The sequence below is a fragment of the Gambusia affinis genome, linkage group LG14, assembly GCF_019740435.1.
Source record: "Gambusia affinis linkage group LG14, SWU_Gaff_1.0, whole genome shotgun sequence".
NCBI lineage: Eukaryota > Metazoa > Chordata > Actinopteri > Cyprinodontiformes > Poeciliidae > Gambusia > Gambusia affinis.
In genome coordinates, this window is record NC_057881.1 from 13015919 (window position 1) to 13043854 (window position 27936).

General features: G+C 37.9%; 1 protein-coding gene across 2 annotated transcripts; it reads right to left on the reverse strand.

Moving 5' to 3' along the window:
* Positions 1-9034: 9034 nt before the first annotated feature.
* tpd52 (tumor protein D52) lies at positions 9035-26952 on the reverse strand. Of its 2 annotated transcripts, none has more exons than XM_044137704.1 (6): positions 26817-26952; positions 14057-14184; positions 13511-13659; positions 12825-12926; positions 10242-10290; positions 9035-9646 (listed from the first exon to the last, which is right to left on the reverse strand). In XM_044137704.1, exons 1-6 carry the CDS (start codon positions 26833-26835, stop codon positions 9530-9532), a joined length of 564 nt encoding a protein of 187 aa, XP_043993639.1. In that variant the 5' UTR covers positions 26836-26952; the 3' UTR covers positions 9035-9529. The 2 variants fall into 2 exon arrangements, with proteins under 2 accessions (XP_043993639.1, XP_043993638.1); XM_044137703.1 differs by lacking the exon at positions 26817-26952 and adding an exon at positions 17641-18493.
* Positions 26953-27936: the final 984 nt, after the last annotated feature.

Here is a 27936-nt window from a genome sequence, read left to right on the forward strand (position 1 = left end):
AGTATGCTACAATATAAGCCGTAGTGCAGTATATCTAACCAGTATCAGTGTGCACCAGTATCCAGAACTGTACTCTCTCAAAACTTTGTTTGCGTTGTTCATGGTTGGTGCGGCGAAGAGACTTTTGTTCTGTTAAGGAAGTTCCTTTCGCCTCTGTGGGTGCTGATTAACCAGCCGCCTCCCCTCCCAGCGGGCGATAAAGAAACGTCCGAGGCATCTTTATCTGCCTCCCTGCACACAGAGCTTCCTGCTTTCTGCAGGCTGGCAGCAGGTGGCGCTCTGAAGGAGTTAGAAGTCATGTGGTGGTCAGGTTTCCCGCCTGCCATCTTTATGGGTTGTTGTGTGCTTGATTTTTTTATTGGCTGATTGTGCAAGTGTTGCTGTCAATGAAAAGAGGAGAGTCTCTCTCACTTTTACTTGGTTTTCTTCATTCTCTCGTTTATTCAGGAATGTGAAAATGAGTCACAGAGACTAAAGTTATTTCTGCCACTTGTTATACAGAGCTTTGCAAAGTATCCACACCTGACCCTTTCGGTTTTTGTCACATTCCAGCCACATTCAAACGTCAATCTGTCCTACTGGAATTTATTGAGATAAATCAATTCAAAGTGGTGCACAAATTTTAAGCTTGATGGGAAAATAATATGAGGTTTTAACCATTTTGTTTATACAAATATGCTTTGATCTATAACATTTAATAATACCTGTGACTTGTGTGACTCCATTTAAGTTTTAAGTTTCTTTACCGGCTTTCTTCCAACATTCCTCATTATTTACCTTCCTCCGCCATCCGATTAACTTGACTAGATTTCTTGATCCCTCTGAAGGACAGCCTCCCCACAGCATGATTCTGCAACTACCTTGCTTTACCTGGAAAATGATCCAGCCAGGAGCTAGCTTTCCACCCCATTTTGCATTTTGGCCAATGAGTTTAATTTTGGCCTCTTCTGACCAAAGCATCTTCTTCTACATGTTTCACTTTGTCCCCTGTAGCTTATAGCAAATTGCTCATTGGATTCCTCCAGGTCAGCAACAACTTTAAGACCTCGGAGATTAGATTAAATTCTTAGTGACACACATCGGTTTTACATTTGTGGTTGTAATGTGACAAAACTTTAGCAAAGTGCTCAAGGTTTTCTAAACAACATGACCAGAAATGTGTGTGTTGTTGCTCCAGGATCATCTTCAGTCTGAGTATATTTGGAGGAGTGTTGAATGTGCCTTGATAAGCGTGGAGTTTCACCACGTTGCGTGTTGAAACTGTGGGACGTGTGACCTGCTCAGTCAGCAGCACACGGACGAAGACGACGATGGAATGTTTCTGGTGCTGGCTAGTCTGAGTTCTGCTTTTTTTATGTTTTGTATCTATGAGTCAATAGATTTGTGATGCAAAGAAATCCGTCTTGTGCGTTGTGTACGGAGAGAGAGAGACCCGTTTTGGCCTCTCCCATTCTTTCTTCTGTTTTTGGTTCCAGAAAGACATTTGGGGTGACTTTTCTACTCTTTGCTGTAACTTGTAAACTGTTTTTTCAACTACTATGACGATGAATTTTCCACGTGTCGTTTATTGTGCGATTGTCATCCTTGTTTTCCCAAACATGACTAATGTCTCTCCCTTTCACGCAAGGGCTCTGTAGACCACCGTGCGAGGAAATGTCGTGGTGCACACCGGGAATGTTTGGGAAATCAAGGAAGCTTCCTTCACCAAAACAGTCGGTGAAATGATCTGCCTTCCGCAGGAACCTGAGCGGGACTCCTCTCCCTTTCAGTGTTGAATGTGGGTGAACATTAACGGAAAAAAAAGAACCCCCCTCCTTTACCCCGCTCTCATCAACCTTGATTCCATTATTGGCTTTGAATGCAGCATTAATTAGCTGTTTTCCTTCAGAGGCATTAGTGACACAGCTCCCCGGGGTTCAACCTGAATATGCAACAGAGAGCGGCAACCGTCCCTCTCTTCCGACAGAATCATCTCACTGGCTGTTTTCATTTATATATATATATATATATATATATATATATATATATATATATATATATATATAATTAAAATCACATAGACCTCAAGAACTCAATGACTGTCGCACTGGATTTTTACACTTTTCTCTTCAAACGGTGTACTACTCTGGTATAAGTATTTTTAATGCTGCATGTGCATGCAAATAAGTAAAGTAGTGACTTTATATAAGTGTCTTTTATGTGTGCCGTAGCACCATGAACGGGTTGAGAACAGCCAGTGTCGCCTCAGTGTGGGTGTTAAGCCCAACTTCAGCTGCTCCCACGGCTGATAATTGGTGTAAAGAGATAAAAAAATACAAACAATGGCTTTGTTTTTTGTTGTAGTTTACCCAAGCACTTTGAAAGGACACCTTCCATCGACGCCCCGTTAAATTTCGGATGAAAGGTGTAAAAACATCCACAAGAATGTGCTGACGAATCCGAACATCATCTTTGCTTAAGTTTTTTTTAGAAAGCTACATTTTCTGGGTAAATTTAGCTTTAAAGATTTTAAAAGCAAAATTTTTAGCTTTGTCACCGCTGGTTGACTTAAGCAGCTGTGACATTAGAACCGTGCTGGCCTGCTCCAGTTTGCTAGGCCATCTCAGCCATTATGGGAAGCAGAAACGTGTGGATTTCACAAAACTTCCCTGAGCAATTTGTCAGTCGGAGGCTGCTCTCCACCCTCCAGGAGCTTGGCACAATTTCAGTTGACTTTTTTTTTTTATCCTTTGAAAGCCTCGAAATGTAAATGTTTTCCATGTGTAGCTGACCTGTACAACCCTAACCGTAGATGCAGCCTGTCTCCCTCCCGTCCTGCTCGGTGCATTCGGTGACCCAGCTGGGTTGGAAAATGTCAAACTCCAACGTATCTGACGTTGCACAGAGATGGAAGTCAGTAGAGAAAGGCGGAGCGGGTGTTATTTCATACCGAGAAGCTCAGGTTCTCGTTTCGTTAACGGGGAGGATTTAAAATAAAAAATAAAGACGACATTCTGGAGTCAAAAAGAGTTTCTGAAATGTTCAAATGAAAGCAGTGGTGATAGTTGAGTGGAATAAATGTATTCTTAGGGAGAAGCTAAAATATCTTCTTAACCAAATCATAAGCAAGCAAATAAAAATCTTGGACAATTTGTTTACCATTCATAAAGATTACAAAGAGTGACTGAAAGATATCCGAAATAAATTAGACATATTTTCCCTAACACCAGAGAAACACAACGTTTCTGCAGATGCTATCTTACGATGGTCGTATTAAACATCCAATTAGGAGCTGTGGCATCTGTTTTTACACTTCGGCTCGTTGTTTTCTCACTTTATCAAAAAGAGATATGGAAACTAGTAAATCTATAACATGCCTGCAGACTCCTCCTTTGTTTCTAATGCAACAGATGAAAATAAGGGAGCGTAGTTAAGAACGTTTTGGAAACAGAAGTTGTCTCCAGTCGTGTGTAATGCTGAGTTATTTGAGTTCCTATAATTTAGAATTTATTTGCTCATTCCCCTCTGATATCAACATGGTATTTTATTTCCAGTCACTGGATGTTTTCACTTTTTTGAACCGTTTTCTACAAAATGACGAGCAGATCGAGTGAAAATCCCAGCAGATCACTAGTTTCTGTAAATCTCAGAAATTTGCAGCGCTGTGACTATAAGTAGTTACCCCATTTCAGATTGTTCTGCTTGTGCTACTTTGTCATACTTACATTTGTCAGATCATCAGGCAAGTTTTAATTAAAGTAACCAAGTTAAAGATCACTAATTGAGGAAAAATTACAGCAACAACGGCAGTTTGTTTTTTTATTTTATTTTATTTTTTTTAGTTATTACCAGAATTTCAGCTTCCAGTATTATGATATTAAGGCTTGGTTGAAGACCTGCACCATGTAAGTGTGACAACAACAACAAAACGCTAAAACTGAATAAATATGTAAAAAATGACCGTATGAAGATCTCTGGGCTCCAGAGCTTCACCATCTCAGACCCTCTCACACAAACACTCGCACGTGGACATGATGTCTTGGTGTCAGAGCGGTTTGTTCCCTCGCCGCCTGACATATGTCCCTGCGGCTTTGGGTCTCACCCTGGGATGACATGGAAGCTGCTCGTGTCTGGGTGGAGGAGCTCTGCTAAAGCTGCTAGCCTTTCCGTGATGCGGGGAGTGGTTCCTGTGACCTCCCGAGGTACGACCCATCTGCTCAATGCAACATTCACACCTCCTCCTGTTGTGTTTTCGTCGAGCACGAAAGCTCGCCGTGAGCGCGAGCGTCTCAGCCCCAGACAATCTTTCTGCGTTTTCGCAGCCGTAATGCACATTTCAGTGTGCAAGCTGTCGCACCTCTCGCGTTATCAGATGGAAGACTGACGAAGTCCAATAAGCCTCCCGCTGGCACGCTTCGTACCAAGCAGTGTGACTAATCATCATAAACATGGAAGGCTGCAGAGCATCACCCTCAAACCAGGGGCCGAGATAAACAGAGGAGTTGAACAGAGGAGCTCTGGTTGCTTCTCTGGACTGATGAGATTTGATTCTAAGCAGCAGCATGAAGGCATGGAGAGGACTTCAGGCCTCAGCGAGCAGCACACAGCTGCAGGGAGCTCAGTTTGGGTTTTATTGTAGCGGGCTCAATCTGTAAGGTCAGCTGGCCTTAATCGCTGCTGTCCAATTTCTGGATTCTGTGCAACAAGTTCAAGGTTAGCAAAAGAAAGTTTAACACAACATGAGATTACTTTAAATTCAACTAAGATTTTTTTTCTCACCAAAACACTGGATTAACTATATATATATATATAAAATATAAATTAATTAAGCTTACATTAGGTTATTCTTTTGCAATTTCTGGCTGAGAGGCGAGGTAAACCCTGAAAAGAGGCTATAAGGTTTTATTAGTATAGTTATATTGCTTATGGTTATACTGCTAATATTTGACATTTTGGGTGGAGTAGCTTCTCAACAAATAAGCAATTTCCTTTCGGGGATCAGTAAAGTATATTGTTATTCTGATTGCCCTTCCCTTCAGAGATAGCCCTTGGCTATGAATCTTGGCTGTGAAGGGAATTTCTTCCACTCAATTTTATTTAAGGTTGTCAGAGTAAAGGGGCGGAATACAGCACACTTCCCAGATGTTTCCTTTATGCACGTCTCTGTCTTATTCTGCAACATAAAATACTGATCCCATAGATGTTTGTTGTGAGAAAATGTAGAAATGTTGAACAGTTATGATTGTGTTATGTGTTCTTTATTATTGGATAGATATTATCAGAGCGCGCTGGGTACTTATGGTTCTGTGGTTTTTTTGGGGGTTTTTTAAGGTGCAGCAGTCTGTCATTTCTACAGTTAATATGTAGATTAAACTAAAGTTTGGAGAGCCTTACTTTTACAAGGTCTGGTGTGGCTATTAAGACAATCTGTTCCTACAATTCTTGGATATTTAAAACTAGTCTTGAATGAAGGACAGTTAGGGGAAACATCTGGATTAGTTTCTCAAAGCTTTAGATGAGAAATATAGCTTGTCTCCAATTCAACAGGTTTATATCTGCACTTTATCGCTTTGGAATATAGGAATTTATCTGCTGATGAATCTGTTTTAAACCCTAAATAAGTCAAATGGAGAACAGAGCATCTTGGAAGGACTGGCAGCACCACTGCTCTCATTGTGCTTTCAGATTTTGTCTTAATCTAGAATAAAAATGAAATAAAACAAGAATAACCTTTATAAGAAAATGGTGAGTTAGAACTGATAAAACTATTTTCCACCTTTTGACCTCTTAATGCGGAGCCACCTCTGCAAAAGCTGACGTTCAGATATGAGTTTGGCATCAACCCTCACTTTTACCTCAGCAGTTAGTTTCCGAAAAAAAAAACAAAAAAAATCTAAAAAAAAAAAAAAAACAAAAAACAAAAAAAACATCAAAATGTATCCCAAAAAATACATTTGGGATTTGGACCTCACACACACAAAGCCATGTTTGAACTGAATGTTCGCTTTCTGCACATTTTAAATGGTCTACGTCTCCGTAACACACACACACACACACACACACACACAAGCAGCCGTCAGTGTCACACACCGAGTCAGTCCGGATATATTTATCAAACCAACATACAGAAATAGCTGCAATATATACCTTCTCTTTTGCAAAATCTATATTCTACTGCACCTCTGACATTTCCTTATATTCTTTCCCACATTATAAAACGGATTCTATCAGTATATGAATATTTTCTACATGAGAAGAATCTGACTGACTGTTAACTGTAATGTTTTTATTCCTGTGATCTCTGTGTGTAGAAACTGCCATCTCTCTTGTTGTAAGCTGTGTTTTACTTTTTCGCGTTTCCTGGTGTTTGTACAGTTTAGACTTTCTGCAGAGAGACTCATTCTGCAGCATACCGTTATGACTGAATAAAGACTTTTTGGCAGCTGTTTATTAAAAATTGTACCTGTGTCTTTTTTTTTTTTTTTTTTCCCCTCTCTCTTTTTGTGAGAGGGGCCAGGCTGGTATTAGCAAAGGAGAAACCATCACATTAAAAAAATATGACTTCTCAGTTGTGGCTTTTTTTTTTTTTTTGCATGTGGAGTCAGTAGGGAGTTGATGTTTGCTGCGTTGAATATTATCTTTTACGCTTTGATCATTTTCTAGATTTTTTAATTTGTTGGGGATGGCACAAATAAAATTAAAGAAATTTAATTTATAGAAACTTCTTGCCATATTAATTAGGACTGACTGTGAATCAGTAGGTGGTGTGGTTTTCTTGCAAAGTAATAAGTTCAATTCCAGCTTCCTCCACTGCCACATGTCGATATGCCCTTAAACAAGGCACTTCAAACAAAATTGCTTACCAATCTGTGCATGAATGTGTGTGAAAGTGCTCTTTATGCCAAGAAATGCTCTATAGAGTGTAATTACCATCTGTGTATTGCAGTGGGGGTTGGGTCACATTAAGAGTAATTTTAAGAATAAGAAAACATTAAATTCAAGGCTATATCAATTTGTAAAAATTTTACTTTAAGAGTAATAAAATAGTTTTCCTTTACTTGGGTTTAAGTTATAAATCTATTTTGCATTTTACTATAATTGTATTTACAGTTTGTTGGCCATCATTTAAGATTCTGCCACTTGAAAGATGGAAGGAAAAAAAAAACTGAAATTCTAATTTAAAAAGGAACAGAAGGATGAAAGTAAAAAAAAATAATAATTAAATTTTAGTGAAATCCTCATGCCGAGCTCCTTCTTCTCAGTCAGAAGCTATTTAGGGACATTGTCTCCATCAGAGGTTTTCTTTAATAAAACAGCTAGCAGTGGTGAGTGTGACTTAATGCAGCAGCAGCAGCAGCAGCGGCCAGCCTTCTGGCTCCAGGCAGTCTGGCCTGGAACAAGAAAATAAAGCCATCAAAAGTAGGTGCCACTTCTGTGAATGGTTGCCCTCATGTGGTCATACAAGGTACAGCATCTCTATGAGGTTAAAATGAGCTTCTACACTGGTTGGCGTTTCTTTTACGAGAGGCAGGTTACTTTAAAGGGATGTTAATTATAGGGCATTTGTGTTTCTATTAAAAAAACAATATTTGTGAGAAATAAAAATATGACTCCACATAAAAAACACCATGTCTGACATGCAGGCTTCCTACAGATTTTCCTGTTTAAAAACGTTTAAACTTTTCAAGCCTCAAACTTCTGGGACTTCTCATGCTAAGTCTGGACATGTTGAGTTCTGTTATCTGTGGTCTAAAAAATATGAAACAACACAAAACTGGAAGCTGCTGACCGTTTTGCAACAGCATGTCCAATTTAAAAGGTTTTATTTTATGAAAACAACAAAACTTCTAGCATTCAAATTTATTTTGGATTACAGTTGAATTAAACGTAACTAATAGCTAATTGTGGTCACAAAACAAGAAGTTGGAGATTTAAATAGTAGGCCATTTTTTCCTCAGAAATTCATATTTTTTGTTAAATAAATAAAGATCAGAAAACTACTACATACCTCTAACTGTTTTTTGTTTTGTTTGTGTTTTTTTTTTGCGTGTTTGAAGAACGACATTTCCAGACCGTGTAAAGACGGAACTCTGCTAGTAAATCATTAGTGGAACGTGGTGGTCAGTGAAAACATGAGAATCTTTATTGATAACAATAAAAGAAAACAATACTCAACGTTAGATTTCTCTGATCCACAGTCTGTACAGCTCAGCTGCGTCACTCATGTTTCATACTGATAGTGGGAGTTGATTTATATTCGTGCAGTACCTCTTATCCACCAGCAGGGGAGGACTTGTACCAGTTTGATGCTGCGCCCAATAGAAAAGTTTGTTCTTCATTTAGTTTGACTTTACCTCAGCTTGTGTTGAAATCGGCTCCGTTCGGGTTTTATTGATCACTGCTTGAAGCCCAATAAATTAGAGTTTAATTGCTTCCAACATATAATCGACATAAAGCAGCATGAGGCTGTAAAGCCAACTCTAACTAGAGTTTTGATATATATGCATAAAAAAAAAAAAAGTATTCGATAAATGCAAAAGAAACTTTTTCTACAAATACTTGCCATCAATCAATCAAGCTCGTTTTTGTCACAATAAAAAAAAGGGGGGAAACACTGCTGCAGTGCTGTGTCCTACACAGCATGGGTAGTTTGGGTGTTGCCGCTATCGCAGAAACAATGCACTAGTGTTCAAATATTGACTCTGGCTGGCTGTGGAGGCTACATTTATTTCTCTGTCACCTCAGGTCAAGGCTGGACCTTGATGGCGTGTTTGCTCTGAGCTATTCTGCTGATCTTGGCCATTTTCCTGCAGCTTTCCGAGCGCGGGGGCTGTGGGGTGGGAGGTTCTGACAGGTTTCTCTACAATGAAAGGGGAAGGTCTGCCTGAGTCTGAAACGTGCAGTCAGTAGTCATATTAACAACACAGTGTATCAAACCCGGAAAGCCGAGCGACCCGAGCACAGCATAAGATACAAAAATGTTCATATTTACTGCTGGGACACCATGTTATATTTCTCAGGGGTGAGGGGGACAGTTTAGTCCAAGAAGAAAAACTAAGCCAAAACCATCCGTGTTTAATAACAATGACTCCAACATTTAATACATTTCTAAAGTACACTACAATTGTTCTAACTGCACAGTTTTCTACACTCGAGTGTTAATATCATAAAGAAACTAAAGTACACTGGAGCATGTTTGGCATTCAAGCTTTTCTGGTTAGAAAAAGAAAAAAAGGCAAAGAAATAAGGAGTGCAACAAGGAAAAAGGATTCCTCTATAAGTGAGCCTAAACCAACTAGATAAACCCAAAAAACATGAGGATATGTGCCTGAATCCATCCCGTGGTTTTAGTTTCAAACAAGCTAACGACTGAGCGTGTGTGTTGGAAGAGGACAGCGGACAAGTCGATCTCAGAGGATGCTGGGAAGGTATTTGTTTCCAATAGAGGAAGACTGGCACACAAGAGTTAAACTGGTCAGAGGAGCAGGGTGGGGGGTGAGGGGGGGTGCGGGTGGTAAAGAGGTCAGAGGGTGAAAGTGCGGTCTCAGTCTCATTGCATGGGTGCGTCCTGGATGGGGGCGTCCTCAGGCTGGTTGATCAAAGACTCGGTGGTTTCCGGGACGTTGCCGTCCTGGTTGCTGGGAGGAGCGGTGGGAGCGATCTTAATCTGAACAAGGAGAAAGAATAAATCTGTTACTGACTTCCACAATGTTAAAATGATTAATGTACAAACAGCCTGCAATTTAACAATTTAAAAGGTTTCTCAAACCCAACTATGAACATGACCGAGAGGTGCATAAAACTGAGTTTATGATGAAAACCTGGAGGACAAGTTGGAAATGTAAATATGGCAGAATTGTTGCTCTTCTGTACGTTTTTCTTTTTTTTAAGAAAACACAGCACCTTAACTATTTTTGCATAACATTTTTTGTGGGAAAACGTTAATGCTTTGATATTTTTACTCAGTGCTATCTTACTGTGAGAGATTCGTGGGCAGGTATAAAAACGCTATTGTTAATTGTATTTAAAAATAAAAAATAAAAGCAAAGATGGAGAGCATGATCCAATTATTTTCAAAAGAAATCACTTCAACTGCTGCTGTTGCAGTTCTTGCAATAATAATATGGGTTATTACAGATAAAATAATGATGCTTATAATGTTTATTTATTGTTGATATTCAGAGCATAACACAATCCAACAAACTTTGTAGAGTTTTGTTTTCATGTCACGCAAATCCGAAATCCAGTTATTAATCCAATACCTTCAGTGTCTCGACTTTCTCCTCCAGTGACTTGAAAGTTGGTGCGTTCCTGTGAAGTGGGAGGAAGAGACGTAATAGTGAGTTGACAAACACAGACAGACCTGAGCGGACTGCATTTCTCCGACCTCATCGTCCGCTCACTGCAGGGCAAACACCAACAGTAAGCACAACTTTAGGAGGTCCAGAAATCCGATACCAAATATTCACAAAGCAGCCTTTTCTGAGGTGACCCCATTCTGTCCAGATCTGTTCCCACTGAAAAGCTGCTTGGTGTTGTTTTCCATGAAGGAAGAAAAAAAAAACTAACTAAAAGAAAGAAAGCAGAATAAAAGGGATGAGGAGATAAAGCAGAGAACATGTGTTTTTCTTTTTGTTTGGTTTGGTTCTTTTAAGAGAAATTATATCTGGTCTGAAACGAATGCAGGAAACTTCGGGACCCTGAAGCCGAATGAAGTGTGAAATTCGGGGCAGAATGTCTGCCTACGTGCAGATGCGTTTCTGAAGGCGGGTGTTTCTCCGCATCTTCAAAGGGCGGCCCGGGTTTTATCTCCACGTTTTGGACAACATTTCTGTTCGACCTCTGCTAACCTGAAGGAACAGCAGCCTGGCTGAGGGAGATTATTCAGACTGCTGTGTTGCTGTGTGCTGATATCAGCTGATACTGTTGAGATGCTTACAGTTAACACTCAGACCTCTGTATAATCGCAAACACAAACAGAAGAGGCTTCTCTTCACTTGCAGGGTCTTCTACTCTTATTGGCTCTTTTGGTAATGCTGGATAAAAACCTTCCGTACTGAATATAAATACTAGAATTGACAACAATTAATTTATTGCAGTCGGCCAATTTCTCACTGAAGACATTTGAGGGATGAAAGAAAAAAAAAGAAGCTTTTTTTGTTGCCTGACATTTATTTTGGTAGCTAAACATATGTACCGAGTGTATTCAAGTAGCCGTTTCGTTACAGCATTTTCTGAATTATAAAACTCACATAAGTCTTGAATGAAAAGCATGTTATCTTATTTCCCAATTAGAAGTGTGGACGTGAAAGAGATGGATTCTTCATTGAAATTTTGTTTGTAAAATTAAAGATTGGACTAAAATGTGCTACATTATTGCACTCTCATTGAAAAATAAGAAAATAAATACATAAAAAGTCTAGGCAGCCAATAAGACTGCATCCTTTTAAGCTGTTGAAAAAACATGTTGCCTTTGTGTTATCTTTATGATTCGTGTGCCATCAGCATCAACTAGTTAGGCTGCTCCTTACCTGATTGCTGGCATACTAGCTGAATGTTGTATTGACTGTAAACTATCCGACAGCATTAAGGAGAAGAAAATCTGCCATTAGTCAAGTTAGTCAAGTCGCATAAAAAGCATAGCGTGCACAGAAAGACCAGGAGAACAAAGGTGGGACAGGCTTATAAATTACAACAAAACGTAATTTATTCTACCAAGTGCGTAAAGCCTGTAAACCCTGCTTCATCCCATTAAGATCGATTGTGTACTATCACAGAGGATATGTGTTAATCCCCTGCATTAGAGTGAATATCTGCTCATCAAATAGACACATATAAAACATTCACAAAGCACGGACACAAATAAGAAGACACACACACACACACACACACACACACACAAAACGTCTCTGACCGGAGTGGGAACATTGTTCTTTACCTCACGTCCCCGCTCACCCCCCAAACAGACTCAGGATCTATAAGGCTGCATTTCTCAGCACACTGCAGCTTAGACCAGGGCTAACAATCTTGTTTGTGGCTCAATAATCTCAAGGGAAGAAGGATGACGGGGTAGAAGACGGCTTAGGTCCAGAGGAAGATCAACGGGAGGTGAATCCCACTCTGAACAAGCTGTTGTTGGGTGTTTTTTTAAACTGTCTTTAATCCTGCTTAACCATGAATAGATGGACGGACTGATGGCCAGGCGAGTGAATGGATGGATTGAAGAAAAGTGGACTAATGCCAATATCATACTTGGCAGCTCAAACCTAAAAGACAATTAGAAACTGGTATTGGCCTGTAAAAACTTGATTGGTGCATCACTTAGTGAAAGTGGAGATGCATCAATCAGTAAGTCGAGGAAATCAACTTCGTTTGAGCATTTCTGATTAGTAATCAGAAGGTCAAATAATGAAAAAATGTATCGTTTGCTCCCTTTTCGTGCCTGGACCGAAACAAACAACTCCCATTATTCTCTGTCTATAAGTACATCGACCAACGACAAGAAGAGTTTATTCCTAAATAAAATGAACAAGATAAAGGCTGGGAACTTTTACCTAGTTGCAATAACAGCTGCAATTCCTTAACTTTCAATTGTATTTAGAACTTTTACTGCAGCACAGTAATGGGGGAAAAATAAAAAAATAAAAAAATAAAAATTGAATTGGCAAATAACACCTCAGAGGAACCCAAAAACTGGTTTTGACCCATTGGTGCATCTTCATTGAAAATGTACAGAGGGAACAAAAAGAAAAAGACAATTATGCTTAAGTCGCTCTATTGATTGTTAGTGTAAACATTGGACTTTTGGAGCTCACAGGAAACCTTTCACCTGGCATCTAACATACCTGACATCCTCGAACTTCTTGCTGATGGCCGAGCCCATGTTGGAGAAGGCTGCCGTCGCTTTCAGACTGGCCTGAGACAGAGTTTCAGACGTCCTCCGATAGCTGAAACGCAGCAGGGCGAGGAGAGGAGGATATGAATGCAATAAAAAAGACTGAGGGATCAAAGGCTGAGGAGAAACGTCGAGGTCAGAATAAAGCTTCGATGTCTTTTTCATTTAAAGTAAGCCTGGGAGAATCCCAACGCCACTCATTTCCTGTAGAATAAACCCCATCAAACGGTTTCACAAAAGCCAGAGGCAACCTGTCAACAGCGCTGACATCTTTTTCTCCCCTCACACAGCAGGGAAGGAGTTGTCTCTCAGTAGAGCCGACAGCTAGCTGCGTTTTCAGCACGTTCAGAAACGCAGAACAATAATGAATAATTTAAATATAATAAAGCCGTTACCCAAGAGGTTTCCATTCTGTTAATAGAAAATATACTTCAAAGGCATCTCAGAACATGCTCACAGTCATTTTATTATTATTTCATAAAGCAATGAAGCAAAACTCTTTCTTGGTCAGATGAGTAGTGCACGAAAGAGAGAGAGAGAGAAAAAAAAATCAAAACACAAAAACTCAAAAAGCACGATAGTCATAACAAAAGTACATCAACTTGACCTCACAAGTTGGTAGGTGAAAGTACTCACGCTGTGGAAGTGGTGACTTCCTGCCAGGTTTTGGTGATGTTCTGTTTCAGCTCGTTTAAAGGCGTGATGCCCAGTTTCCTCTTGATGTCTGCAAGCTGCTTCTCTTTAGCTGCCAACACCTGGGTTAGAGTCTGGATCTCGTCTTCAACCTGACATATAAATACATTCACCATGCTGAATTATGGGACACCAAATCACCAAATTACCCAGTGCTATATGAGCACTGCTATATATTAAAGTTGGTTAAAACAAAATTGAAGGAAAAAAAAAAGACATGTTGATCCTGTTTCTGAGTAGCATTCCTATGAGCAACAGGGCACAAAAGTGCAACAGCATTTAAATAATGAACCACTGTTGTTCAAATAAGGCAAGTTAAAGGTTTTAGAGAGAAAAATTATTTGTTAGGATTTAATCTGAGATTAACAACAGAGCAGAATAATGTAAGAAAAACAAAAAACTGTCATATATAAAAGTAAACAATGGCGAAGGTTTTGTGTTCTGAAACTTCAGTGAGACATCGCTCATTAATCCCTGTTCCCTCCTGACCTTATCCAGCTCCTGTTGCAGCTCCTGACGCTCTTCCTCTGTCATGACAGGAGGAAGAGGAGCTGCACCGACAGATGTCACTGCATCCTCTCCCACCTCAGCTACAGAGTCTGGTTGCTCCTGGAAATCTGGCAAGTACAAGAACATGAAGAATCACAGATTAACCATCCTAACTTTACAAGTGCGAGTCTCCTCGTCTTCAAAAGTTCAATATATATTTTTAAAAAAAGAAGTAAAATGTGAGTCTCAAAGGAAACCCCTCGTTTTGTCATACTTTACAAAAGGATGTGGTCATTTTTATTCCCTCTTTACGCTAATAAGGCAAAGTGTACACACATTATAAAAATTATAAGGCTACTATGAAAAGTAACTAGGGTGGGCAATAGCAAATAATAGTCTTTAATATCTTAAAAATTGTGGAATTCTAAATAAAAGGAAGTAAAATACAGAGAAAGAGAATAGATGAAGTCAAAACAGGAAGTTCATGATGGAAGTCTTTTACTTCAGTGAAATGAGGCACAGCTATCCAAAAGCTGAAATGAGAGTCATCTATATGTGTCCAAGCACTGCAATTAGGTTGTTTCACTTCTCACACTGGGATTACATCGCATGGGAGACTTTTGGTTTATACATTTACATTGCCAATTCCAGAAAAAAACAGGAATATTTAAATGACTACTAGATATGCATAAAGTGTTTTCAAGAAGCAACCTTTTGGGCATTTCTGGTGATAATAAGTCTGATGCAGTCTCCACCATTCCCCTGATATCTACGCAGGCTGATTCAGAGCTGCCTTGTTTCTGAAATGTGCTACAGTGTGTCTGTTGACGGACGAACTGTTCAGTGGTCGAAATGCAGACCAAAAAAGAAAAAAAAAAAAAAGAAAAGAGAGGAAGTTGAAACAGGGTCATGACAGTGCAACACTGATACAGATGCTGTTGTTTTTAAGAGTGCATCTAATCTGAAAAAGAAAAAGGCACCACGCAGACATGAGGACATACAGCGTGGCGACTGAGTCTTCCCAAGGCGTTACAGCCTGATCTTAGTGTGAACAAAGAATGGCGGCTTATCGACTCAGTCAACAAACAATGGGGGTGTTAATCGGTAATAATTTGGAGTGAAATATTGCATGTAATTCTTTGAGAACATCAGAGGCTGAGTCGGTAAATATGACAACTTGAATCGTTTCCTTTTTCCAGTGAGGATGAGGAAAAACTGGATAAGAAGCAGATCAAATATGGAGGCCTGCTAGAGGGAGAGAAGCTAATTAATTACGTCATCATGTCTCTTCAAGAAAAAAACACTGCAAACTGGAGATATACTGAATGTTATATATTGTGGAAAACGCCACACAATGATACAAGCATTCATCACATCAAAATCAGTTAGTAATATGGGTGCTGCAGGTCTTGAATGCATCCAGTGTTATTTTACTGTACTAAATGTAAACAGTTTAGTTTTGGACATAACTAAACTGTTTCTAACACTTGTGCAAAGATACGTCTGAAGATCAGGCTGCTGCAGCTTTACACATCCTACATGTTCAAATGCATAATGCAACTCTGCAGAAATGACCAATCAGGGCTGTGAGACATCGAGGTATTGTTGTTCAATATTGCAATGATATATCAGACGTAATTAAAACATTTCCTCAATATCTCTTGAGAAATAGTTTTCTTCTCCTACAACATGATGTTTCTGTCACTCTCCTTTAGCACTAAAATCTGCATTTAGTGCAGACATAAGGAGACGTGGAGGTCCATCTAGCCGACCAATTATATTACTGCCAGGGAGGATTTAAGTGCATTTGTGTGTTCAAAAAGTTGTTTGAAATTGCAACATTGCACACAATCATGACTGGATGAATACATTTTGCAGCTCGTCTTAAGTGAAACTCAAGTCTATTATTATCATGGGTGTTAATCTACTTTAAATGTACCGAGTTTCCAAGAGTACAAATGGAATGAAATTTAATTCGCAAATGCATTTTCTTCTCTTGAATGACTCAGATAGGTATCTGGACAGAACAAGTCAAGACAGGACAACCCTGCAAGTTATTGTGAGGTGATTTGTTGTGCCATTACTAACTGTTTAGACATTAAATTAACAATATAAATGATAAATTATATCTAAAGCCGAACACAAACTCTGAAGCCATTTCTCTGTTCCTCTGAGGTGCAACACTTTCACTGCCCTGAAGGATCCTCTTATCGCCTCATCGTGTCCTCAACCCTTTTTTTCAAACAAGGGTGATCCACTATATTACATTACACTAGTGAAATACACAATACAGATACCAGCCTCCTTACAAAGAAAGAACTGGTAGAGCAGGCTCTATTGCTTAAATTAAATGAGTGCCTTTGTACCAACTGAATAACTTTTAGAAACTGCATTTCTTTATAAAACACTTTTTAGTTGCACGCTAGTTAAAATTTCAGGAATCATAATCACTAAGTGACAAAATCTGAAAGTGAACATGATTCATTTGGTGTTTGAAAAAGAGAAAGCTACTGATTTGAAGGGAATAGAAAAGTCTGAGCGTACAAGTTTAGCTTGTTATCGTAAAACTGCACATCACTGGCCTCCACGATGACCACCCCATTTTGAGCAGTTGTCAAAGCAACGTTAACAATTAGAAGTTGAATGCAAAACAGGCTTGTGAGAAAGAAAACAGAATTTCAGGATGAAAGTTCTCACAGGTAGGCAAGTTCTCCACTAATCAGAAGAGACAAAGGAGAAGTAAGAGCCAAATCTAATAAACTCTTCCAATCTCCTCAGTTTCATCATCCTTCATCACAAAAGCCAGATATGGTTTAGGTCATATATTTCTGAGATTTTAAAACTGTGAAAGTGAATGAAAAGTAAAGTCATTTTGATTATTTTCTGACTATATAAAAAGCTTTTTGCTGCAGTATGAACCCTCGTGTAAAAAATGTGACATAGTTGTCTTTTGGATGCGTTTCATCATATCAAATAATCAGTTTCAAACATCTCAACATTTAATAATCCTCTCACGGAAAAAAACAATAAAAAAAATAAATAAAAAATTCTAATTAGAAATGTCAATCCCGATCATGCCATGACTTTTGGTGGTAATATATGTTGCTTACCGTAATCTATTTTTTTAGTTTTCTTTAATTAGATTATTCAAATTTTAAGCATTTAACATGCAATGCCTTCCTGAACTCAATAATTATTCTAACAGAGAGTATTAACAAAACTGATGGCTAAAAAAGGTGGACATTAAATAAAACAAAGAAACTGAAAGCAAAGATAATAAACATTTAACCATGTTTTCTTTTTTTGCTTATTTGTTTTGGCATTGAAACAGCAACAAAACGATTTGTACAGATACAGTGATAAATCTGAACAGTAAATGCAACACACACTTTTGTCACCGCACACAATAATAAGCTTTCCCCTCCTCTTATAGTTTGTGTTCCCCAAATTATTCCTGCTCAGTGACCCAAAGCCATGTTTGCCTTTTTTTTTTTGTCCAGTGAACACACACACACACACACACCCACACACACACACGCATACACACCCTCCACTCAGCCTCTCCCTTTCCTCCTTGTGATTACCTCTGCATCTGACAGCTGGCGAACTGGGCGGCGTGTCGCTGTAAGCTGGGGAGAGGTAGAGATAACTGGAGTTGACCCCTTGTTCAAAGTCAAACGGAGAGTGGTATTCCTCCAAAGGCTCCATATTTACAGGTCGCCGAACGCCGCTGTGAAAACCACCTCCTCGACGCAATCTCTACCTAAGCAGAGCCGCCCGAGTCCTGATTGTCTGCATGTGATCCAGCCGCGTGCTGGTTGTCACTGTCTCTCCTTGCTTACGACACTCTGGACTCTTGTTCTCTTTGTGATGAACACTTAAGCAGATTCTAGATTGGTTTAGGAGCAGCCAGAAGGACAAAAAAATGAAACAAAGCGGCACCACGTTTTCATTACTCATTGGTGCAGAAGGCCAAAGGATCGTAAACTCTCTGCTTTTTGCAGGACGTTAATAAGTTACCTGTCCCCTCAAGCAGCTGCTGTAGATCACACACACAGACACACACACCCTCCTCCTCTCCACTATAATCCCAAAGGTCAGCTCTCAGTCCATCATTCAAAAATCCGTTTGTACAACCAGTTTTACCACCAGCCTTTGAAGGCACGCTGCAGAGGTTCAACTCTCTAGTCTCTCTGCCATTTCCACTCCTCACTCCCTCACTGTGAAGCGAGGAGAAAGTAGGAGAGAGTCCATTTGTGTGAGAGGGTCATGTGGTGCGTGTGTGTAGGGGCGCATTAGATGAAAAGCATAATCTGCAGTGTCCCAGATTACAGCAAAGCGATAATCCTGGGAGGCCAGTCCAACTCGGAGCAGCAGCAGTAATGCTAGTCAGCCAGAATGAGATGGGAGGATGCTGCAGGCTACACTGGCTGCTCTGGAAGTAATGGAGAGAAAGTGCTTTTAGTGCTTTAAAAGAAAAGAAAGAAAGAAAGAAAAAAGCGGTACTGTGGACGTTCAGTACGTGAATTTATCTGTTCTTTCTGAGCAACAAGGACATTCGTTTAACTGCAGTTTTCTGTTATCACAGGGAGACATTTGAACATTTTAAAGATCAATGGAGAAAAGTAAATAAATCATGATTTTTTTTTTTTTTAAGAAATCGATTTCTAGATTGCGTATAAATCAGAGATAATTTTAGAATCACCTTTCTGATATTCCATTGGTCACCTTTTTCCAACATACCTAATAAACAGACCTAATGTATTTCTGCTTTGGTTTCACTGAGAGTTTCTGTGTCACCACAGCAGATGCCAGATTATGAGCCATTTATGCTGATCCGAGAGGAAAACACTGCTGATGTGTTTTTATTCATCATTAAATTTTGGCTCCAACTAGCCACTAAAACGGTTTGTTAAAAACTAATACCTGGATCATTTTGAAACTATATTCTTAGTTTGTAATGTCTTCTGGCTCATGCACACTGCCACAGTTTTCTGACGCTGGAACTATTTGGTCTAGTTTAGAAAAGTCAGTGCAACTAAAGGAAGAGGTGAAGAGAATGGCATCCTGGTAGGTATAAGACCTGCACCACAGTTACTGAACATTGCTGTGACAGCACCGATCATGACAGAGTCACTTCCTCTTCTTTATATTTCCTCTTTGTTCCCTTTACAGTATTCCTACCAATTTAATGAGCTATAACTGAAGCCACAAATACATAAGTGTGAATATTACGGACTGTAGTCACACATACAGTATACATGCATTACTGTGCAGCCTCATCATCTCTGGCACACTCAAGTCCTGTAAGCTACAAGACGAAGCCTCCACAAAACCGACACGTTTGTCAAGCACATCCTGCTGATGCTCTATTGGAGCGAGATCTGGAAAATGTAGAGGTCGAGTCGGTAACGCAAACTTGTCCACACAAGACCCTGATGCTAGTTTAACAGCATTCCTTACTTGGACTACTTTTAAATAAACACCAATCCCTGCAGACTGGGAAGACCCCAACACGAAGCTCTGATCCAGTCATGGCACCGTCACACATCAGCTCTTGTTAAACTCCCTCAGAGCCCTCCCGTTTCTTCCTGTTTCAAACACAACCCAGCATGGAATATTCACTTGCTGTCGTTCACATCTGGTGCCACGACGAAGAAATTTTCAGCGTTATTTACCTCATCTGCTATATTGTTATGCCTTTATTTATAATCAGGTCAGTGTAGATGGGATTGTTTCATCGCATTTTTTAAATAATAAAGGTCCCAGTTAGAAACATGAATCACTGGTGAGATCATTAAACACAGCTCAAACTATTCTTCTTTTCTAAGGTTTCAGACAAGCAGATCCACTTTGGCCTGTTGAGAAAATGCTTCGATTAAGCAACTAACAGAGACTTTATACTGGCTAAACACAAGCACTGAGGAGTTTTTTTTTTTTTTATAAACTGTGCCAAAGTTAGGTAGGAAAAACTTGTTGAAACAAATGTAAACTTTTTTGTTTTACCTGACCATTACTCAACAGAATTATTTTATTTTAAAGCATAATGTAAAAGGATTCAATCACCGTATTTTATATGCAACAGAGCAGCCAGTTTCTACCTGCATCTTGAATCTGCAACATCTGAGCAGACAAAAACTCAGTTTGTTGCCGAGAATATAATCGTGGCAAAATATACATAATTTTAGCTGATAAAATATGAGGTTTAACTGGGGCTCATAAATATTTCAATTATTTTTAACACAACAGCAGTGTTGCTACTTTCAGAAAAAATACTTAACTCATATTGAAAATAAATATGTAAAGATGCATTTGACACAACTCATAACCAAATAATGTCCTGATGAGGAGCAAGTAAAAACGTTGCCTAAAACACAATGCTTTGCAAAACTATCCTGTGAATGTTTTATTGGGATTTTGTGTCATTGTATCAACACATTCAGCAGAATTGTGAAGTGGAATTTATGGTCACGTTTCAAGATATGTAATAGCAAAAAAAAAAAAAAAGAAAATGCATGCATGTTTGCCAAATAACTCGAACTCAGAAGACAAACTGGGGCTGAGAACTACTGATGAACATGTCAACACCAAGGCAGACTAATGTTTCTACATCCACTGTGTCTTCATCAGGGATTGCTCAAGCCGAGTCAGAATGACAAAAGAGCATCATAAAAACGCCCAACACAGAATCTCAACTGGATTTTGGTCAGGACTTTGACTAGGCCATTCTAACACATGAATAAGCTTCAACCTAAACCAGCCTGTTGTAGGTCCAGCTGTATTCTCAGAGCAGATGTCCTGTTGGAAATGGAACCTCTTCTGAATTGGCATCTGTTATTTAAAAATCAACTCCATTGTAGCAGAATGCATATTTTCAAATGATATTTTTCTATCTGAACTAGAAAAAAATATATTTATATATATATTTTATAACCTTATTGTCGTAGAGATTAGGTTTAAACTCAAAACTTCAATCTGCACTCAACTTGACCAGCAAAACAACAAATTCACATGACAATTGTTAACAAGTAGTAAATTTAGTACAACTCACACAATCTTTAAAAGAATTACATTCACGTCATAAATTAAGCTACATTTCAGATTAATGTTCACATGTTCATGACCGGGATTTGAACAGATAACATCCACCTAGACTGTAACAGGGAACAAACAGCCATCTTAAAGTGGTTAACGAAGCACAGCATGAGATCAATTACCCCACTATTTGAGGCATAGCCTGTCACATGATTGGCCTAAAACAAGAATCATGGGACATGAATGACTGCAAGAACTGGACCCACAGAGCTCCCATGAGATGTGCATCATGGGAAAATAATAAGGAAAGTCGTAGATGGAGCAGAGAGACTGTACATGTGTTTCCAATGCAAGTTTATAAAGGAGGATGGTTAGAAACCCCCCCAAAACAAACAAACAACTAAACTAGAGGAAACCTCTTCGCAATAAGATATCCAACCATATCTCGTTCTATCTAACAAACCAGGTCCAACTATTTGATTCAGGTGTGTTAAACCCAGGAAAGAACTACTATCTACTAGCCTAATAAAAATCCAGAAGTAAGATCAAATCCAGAATCTGGATTTTAAAAAAAGCTGCTGTTCAAAGATTCTTTCCATTCAGTCCGACTGATGTTGAGCTATTTTTCAAAGAAGGAAGAGCAGAAACTCCAAGCAGATGTGCTGTAGTTGCAGATACAAAGTCATTAAGCTAAGAAAAGCATGTAAAATTGATTTGTATCGCACCTATCAAAGACATTAAAACTCACAATGTGCTTTACAAAAACACAAACATGAAAACAAGATTATGACAAACTGATGTAAAATGCAGCGGTCTGGCTAAGAGCCTGTTGGTATTTATTTGGTTTGGCTGAATACAAATGCAAACCATCTGTTAAATTGGTTTTTAAGAATATTGTAAGAATATTGGAAAAAATAAAATAAAATCAACAATTGTCCACTACTATGTGTTAGCCTATCACACAAAATCCCCCTAAAAATCTATTAAAAAGATTAAGGACAAATTGTGAAAAAGTTCAAAACACATATACTGCAATTTTATACAAAAATCTTTTTAAATCATTAAGGACGTTTTCAGAGTACCAACATCTAACTAACCATCAAATGTGGAAAATAGAAAATTTAGAAAACTGGAATTTATCAGAATTAATATTTATGGTTGTGAATTATTGACTATTAAAATTAATTTCAATTGCAATTTTTTTAATCACGAGTTGAAAAACTCAGCAATAATGTAAAAAAACCAAAAAAACATTAAATTGAATAATTCCAACAAATAAATAAAATCAGGTAAATCTCAAGCAAAAGAAAACATTCAACTTTAGCTCTAAATGAAAGAAAAATAAAATCAAATTTAACCAATTCCACAATATTCAAATGGAAACAGAAAAAGTGTACAATACAACTCACGTATATATAAGAAATTACACACGACTTTGTGAAATATGACTAATTAAAGCACCTTAGCATCCTCCACTCTGTAATGTTAATTACAGGACATCTTCATCATAATTCCTGTTAAAGTGTTTTGAGCCATTAAAGTGGAAAAGAAAGCATCCCAATTTTGTATTTACTTTAGAATCTGCATCCATGCTGAAAAAGCCACCATCCTGCATTCCAAGAAGTACTGGATAGTTGTCTTCAGTCATGCAGGATAACAACAGAGGAGTGTTAAAAAAAAAAGAAAGAAAAGAAAACGGGACCAGAAATTCCAGTATCTCTGTTATAAATGATTAGGCCTAAGCAGCACAGTCTAAGTCATCTCCTCCAAGAATGTCTAAAAAAACAGAACTTTCTTCCCCCCCGAATGAGATCAAATTACACAATTAAATCTTCTTCATCTTTAGGAATTATAATGTATAGGCTGCACACTGTGCTCCATTTGGCAGACAGAGAAACTTGAGGAGTCTCTCCACAATTTTTTTGATCCTTTTTGCAAAGATCTGTAAAAGCCTTAATAAGAAAAACTGCAGCAATTTTGTCTGTGTAGGATTTATGCTATTGCAGTAGCAGACTGACGTATTCTACAATTCTTAGTTTTCCACATCTATACCAAGGATGTCAATAAATGTGAAGTACACTGTAGCAGCTGTAGACGTTAAGCAAATAAACAAAACAAGCAGATAATTGTGAAATTGGGCCCTAAAGGAAATGAAACACATCAATATGGATTTAAAAGTTTGGTAGGGATTATAAAAACAATTCTCACACGAGGCTGCAATGATGTGCCATGAAACCTCTAACATCAGAATGCATTTTATAACATTTGGTTCTGCTAAAAAAAAAATTTTAAATTTAAAACAAACCAGCTTTGGGGCTCTTGACTGTGAGATACTTTCTCTGACAAATGAAAGCAGTCAGTTGTTCTTCATACAAATCTAATGAAGCAAAATTGTTGATTTGTACTCATGATCAACCTTATTAGGCGAGCCAGTCAAAAAACAACATTGGACAGAAACCCTGACTGTCTTGTACAAGTCAGTGATCGCAGAAATAAAAAATACCCACACGACATAGGAGACACAGCTTAACACAACTTTAAAAAAAAAAAAAAAAACTTTCATTGACAGCTTTTAACATTTGCTTGGAACAGCAAAGAAGATAAAATGTTGATTAGAGCCTAATCTTCCCACTGTATACAAATCACGTTATCAAAGTACGCTCGATCGCTCCTTTTCAACACATTGAACATAAAGAAACGATGCAAAGAACTGATCATTCAAGGAAAGAGATGCTTCTAAGCAAGTAGGTCATCTTTCCCACACACAATAAGAAAAAAGGGAGCTCTTAAAAACTACCAACTGCTCAGTATGCATTAACCTTCCTCCTACTACAACCTGATAACCTGATTTCACTTCATCTGAAACACATTTCAAAGGGAAAACTAAATGATGAGTGAAACAGAGAGGCCTACATGACTGACGTGTTTTATGAGGCGTGGGCTGCTTGTAATATAACCCTTAGTAAAAATCCAACTATTGAATGTTATTTGAACAAACATTGAAAACAAAAATGTTTTGCGAATTTAAAACGAGAAAAACAACATATCATTACTGTGTAAAAGCACTACAGCATATGAGTTAATAAAAAAAAAATCTAATTATTGATTTGAGTATTTTTCACTCATAAGCATAACCAGCAATTTAAAATAAACACTTCATAAACTGAATCATTTTGGTAGGTCTCTGTTTTATGTGTCGGAAAATATTACCAAACACCCACATTTATCTATCTTGTTAGTGGGAATGAGGTGAGAAATGCAGCTGCAATCTTTCAGGTAGCTAACCAGAAGCGTGCATTCAGATGTGGGTGACAAGTCTTTCTATACTAGAGACAAATCTGGTATCCTCCATCACTGTTTGTGCTTGTCATAAAAATACTTTATACTTGAGCATAAAATTTCACAGTTTTTAAACTGTAACAGTTTAAAGAAATCCTGCACAATGAGATGATCTATACCTTCCCCTAAATGGGAATTTTAGCTTAGAATTAAAGAATGAACAAAACAAAAGGGTATCCAGATAAACCATTGTATCAGTAGCTTTATGCCACACTAGACAGTACACATCTACCATGGATATCTGGACATGTTAAAAAAATAAAAATGAATGTTTGTTGGAGTGACAATGCACATTTTCACAAAGGGGAACACAAAAGTGACCGTGTTTAAAGTGACAGAGAGGAAGAATGACTTTTAACTTTACTTTTGTTAGCTGCAAAAAAAAAACAAAAGCTTAATTCTGAAAGTACTGGATTTATATTGTGCAATAATTACATAAACTGACAGTTGAACAACCTTACAAAATGTTTTATTCTTATGAATAACAGTATGAACAAAGAACTCCACAATTAATTTGTGGAGTGTTTCTCACGTTCAAATTTCATAATAAAAATATCCAACAACCATATTACTGATAGAATTTCATGATCATGATATTGGTGTCAACAACTTCTTTAATCTTCCCCTCCTTTTAAATTATTATTATATCCTGGCAGTTTTTATGCTCTCAAGAGTTTGGGCCTCCAAATTCTCACATAGTCTATATATCTCAATGTGAATCCAGCTGGTAAAATAAATTATTCAGTCTGCTGACATATGACACTTCAAATATAATAGTCTACCAAAAAGTACATCTAAGCTATATTTTATTGTGATATTGCATCCACTTACATTACAAGACAAAACATTTGTGATTGGATAATAATGCACCAAACAGCCAATTATCCCTTGATCATAAATTTTGAATTTATTCTCTTCCACATTCAATGTATGCATCAAAACTGAAAAACTGAACATTTACAGTCAACAAGTACATCAACCAAGCCCATGAGTTCATCAAAATTTTTGATTTGAATTGCAGTTCAATAACGATTTGGTTCATTTGATTCATAACTGGGAAAAATATTGTAATTTCTTCATTTGCTGTTGGATTATAAACTATTGCCTCTATTAAAAACCTTGTAGTACATTTTTTTCCAGTTTGATGCGTTACTTCTAAAAAGCACAAACAAAAAAAATAAATCAGTCTGAACCAACAGGTCAGACTTACAACCCCCCAGAAATTATTGGACAGAAAAAAAAACACTAATTTGTGCATCTCTAGATTGTGTTAAACTGTGCTGGTTTTTCCAAAACACATTTAAGATTTGTCAAATACTGGATATTTGACACATGCTAGTACAGTTTTTGTAGCATAAGATGATACAGTCAGCTGCCATAGGAGTAACCTCACACTGTCATTGAAATGATTTATCTTATAACTCTTACCTCAAATAACTGCACAAAAAAACTTAAATAAAATTATATTAAATCTGTAACAGACTGTGTCTACGTTTTACAACATGAATTTCCTCCATATTTTGTGTTCTGTTGCTTTAATGGCACACAGAGATCAGAAAATTACATACAGAAAACCTGGAGGGGAGGGTTTTTTGTTGTTGTTTTTTAAAGGTAATACTCAACTTCTGTTGGATGGTCACAAACAAACTTCTGTCACCTGCTTCTATGTAATCAGCAGAACTATAACCAACTGTTTACAACATGTATTTTTCTCCAGATATTTAGCTAGCTAACAAAGCCCAAGGTCTCATAACTGAAGAAGTTTAAGTGTAGACTGATAAAATGTTACAGAAATATTCAGGAAGCCAGAGAAGACGAAATATTGCTAGCAGCATATATTCACCTTGCTTTATCCCAAAACACAATGTTTTTAAACAGGAACGCGTTACTTGCAAGAAACATTGTGCACTCATGACATTTACAGAACGTAGCTGTGAAACAGGTGTGACTGCTTCCAGCTTTTCATTTATTAAAACACTTTTTTGACTGACTTTTTAGTAGCTATCAAAACCATAATCCCTATTTTAACTTGAACATCTTAATATACTTTCCCCGTTGATATTTTCACTAAAGTAGCCCATCTGACAACTACATGCGGTAGTAAAAGGCGTGGAACATCAGACTTCCGTATTATTTTTTGCAAGGCTGAAGCTCTAATTTGGAAACAGTGTTAAAATAGGTTGTTAAAGTCTACATGTTGTTAACTTATTGTCACTTTACTTACATCACTTTTTCAAAAAACAGCATATATTGTCATGCCTCAAGATTCAGCCGCAATACAAACTTTTTAGCTAGTCTGTGTACTTTTGAGTCAAAAAAACAACAACAGATGAGAACCATCAATAACAATACTGACAGAGCAAATAAAATACAACAAAGTGTTTACCTTTTTCTTCGCCCTCCATTGTGTGGTCGAGAAATATTTCTGGTCGTTTTTAAGTCCAGGGTGTGTAGTTTGCCAACTTGACGGCGGAAGGTCTTCCTGTTCTCTCCGTCATGTTGCCAGGCAGCCCGCCGTACGGGGTGGGGTTCTAGGTGACGTCAACACGCAGGAGTGTAAACAAAGAGATGCACGTGGGTTGAGTTTTTACACTATCCAGAGCATAGCACATGAAGGACAAGTCATCTTATGGACGATTTTTTCTTTTTCTTTTTTTTTTCTTTTTCTTTTTTTTGCAAAACTTACATAAAAAATATATGTTTGATACAGCATAATCAACATACGCTGTACTGGGTTAAATTTTAGGTATTCACATTTTATTCAAGAAAAACTCTACTTATAGACTTTCCCTTACATAAAAATCACATGTGAACACGTGTGATTTTCATGGGATTTTTTGTAAGGGTTACCTCTAAATTTAAAGAGGTATTACACTCAAACAAAGACAGAAGTGCACAAAAGTAAATTTTAAAGTTTTATTTTCATCAAAACAAGAAGTGACATAAATACCTTGGTTCTTACCTGGGCAACAGACTGAACTGGAGAAGCAATAGTGAAGAAACATCTACAAGAAGGGACAAAGCAGACTGTGCTTCTTGAGGAAGCTTAGTCATTCAGTATTTTCTGCAAGAAGCTGCATATGTCCTATAAGTTTGTTGCAGAAAACAAACTTTTAGGGGTACTTGTAGGGATGTAATATAATCTGTTCGGGCAAACATCAGAGCCAATGACTTGATAAGGCTAAACAGCCAGATAAAAAAGAAGGCTTGTTCTATTCTAGGGCCTACTGTGGAGCTCCTGGAGATTATCGTGCAAAGATCTTCATAAACTCAAGAAAATGATGGACAAACCTGAGTATCCTCTTCATGAGTCAACTGCTTTACAACAACAGTGTCTTCAGTCAGAGGCTTTTCCAGATTTGCTGAAATACAGACCACTACAGAAAATCCTTCCTAACCCCGGTCATCAGGATCTACAACTATTTGAAGAACCTAGGATAATATGAATTTCAGCAACATTTAATTTGGCTTTGGGATTAAGAAAGCATTTTTTAATTGAATATGCC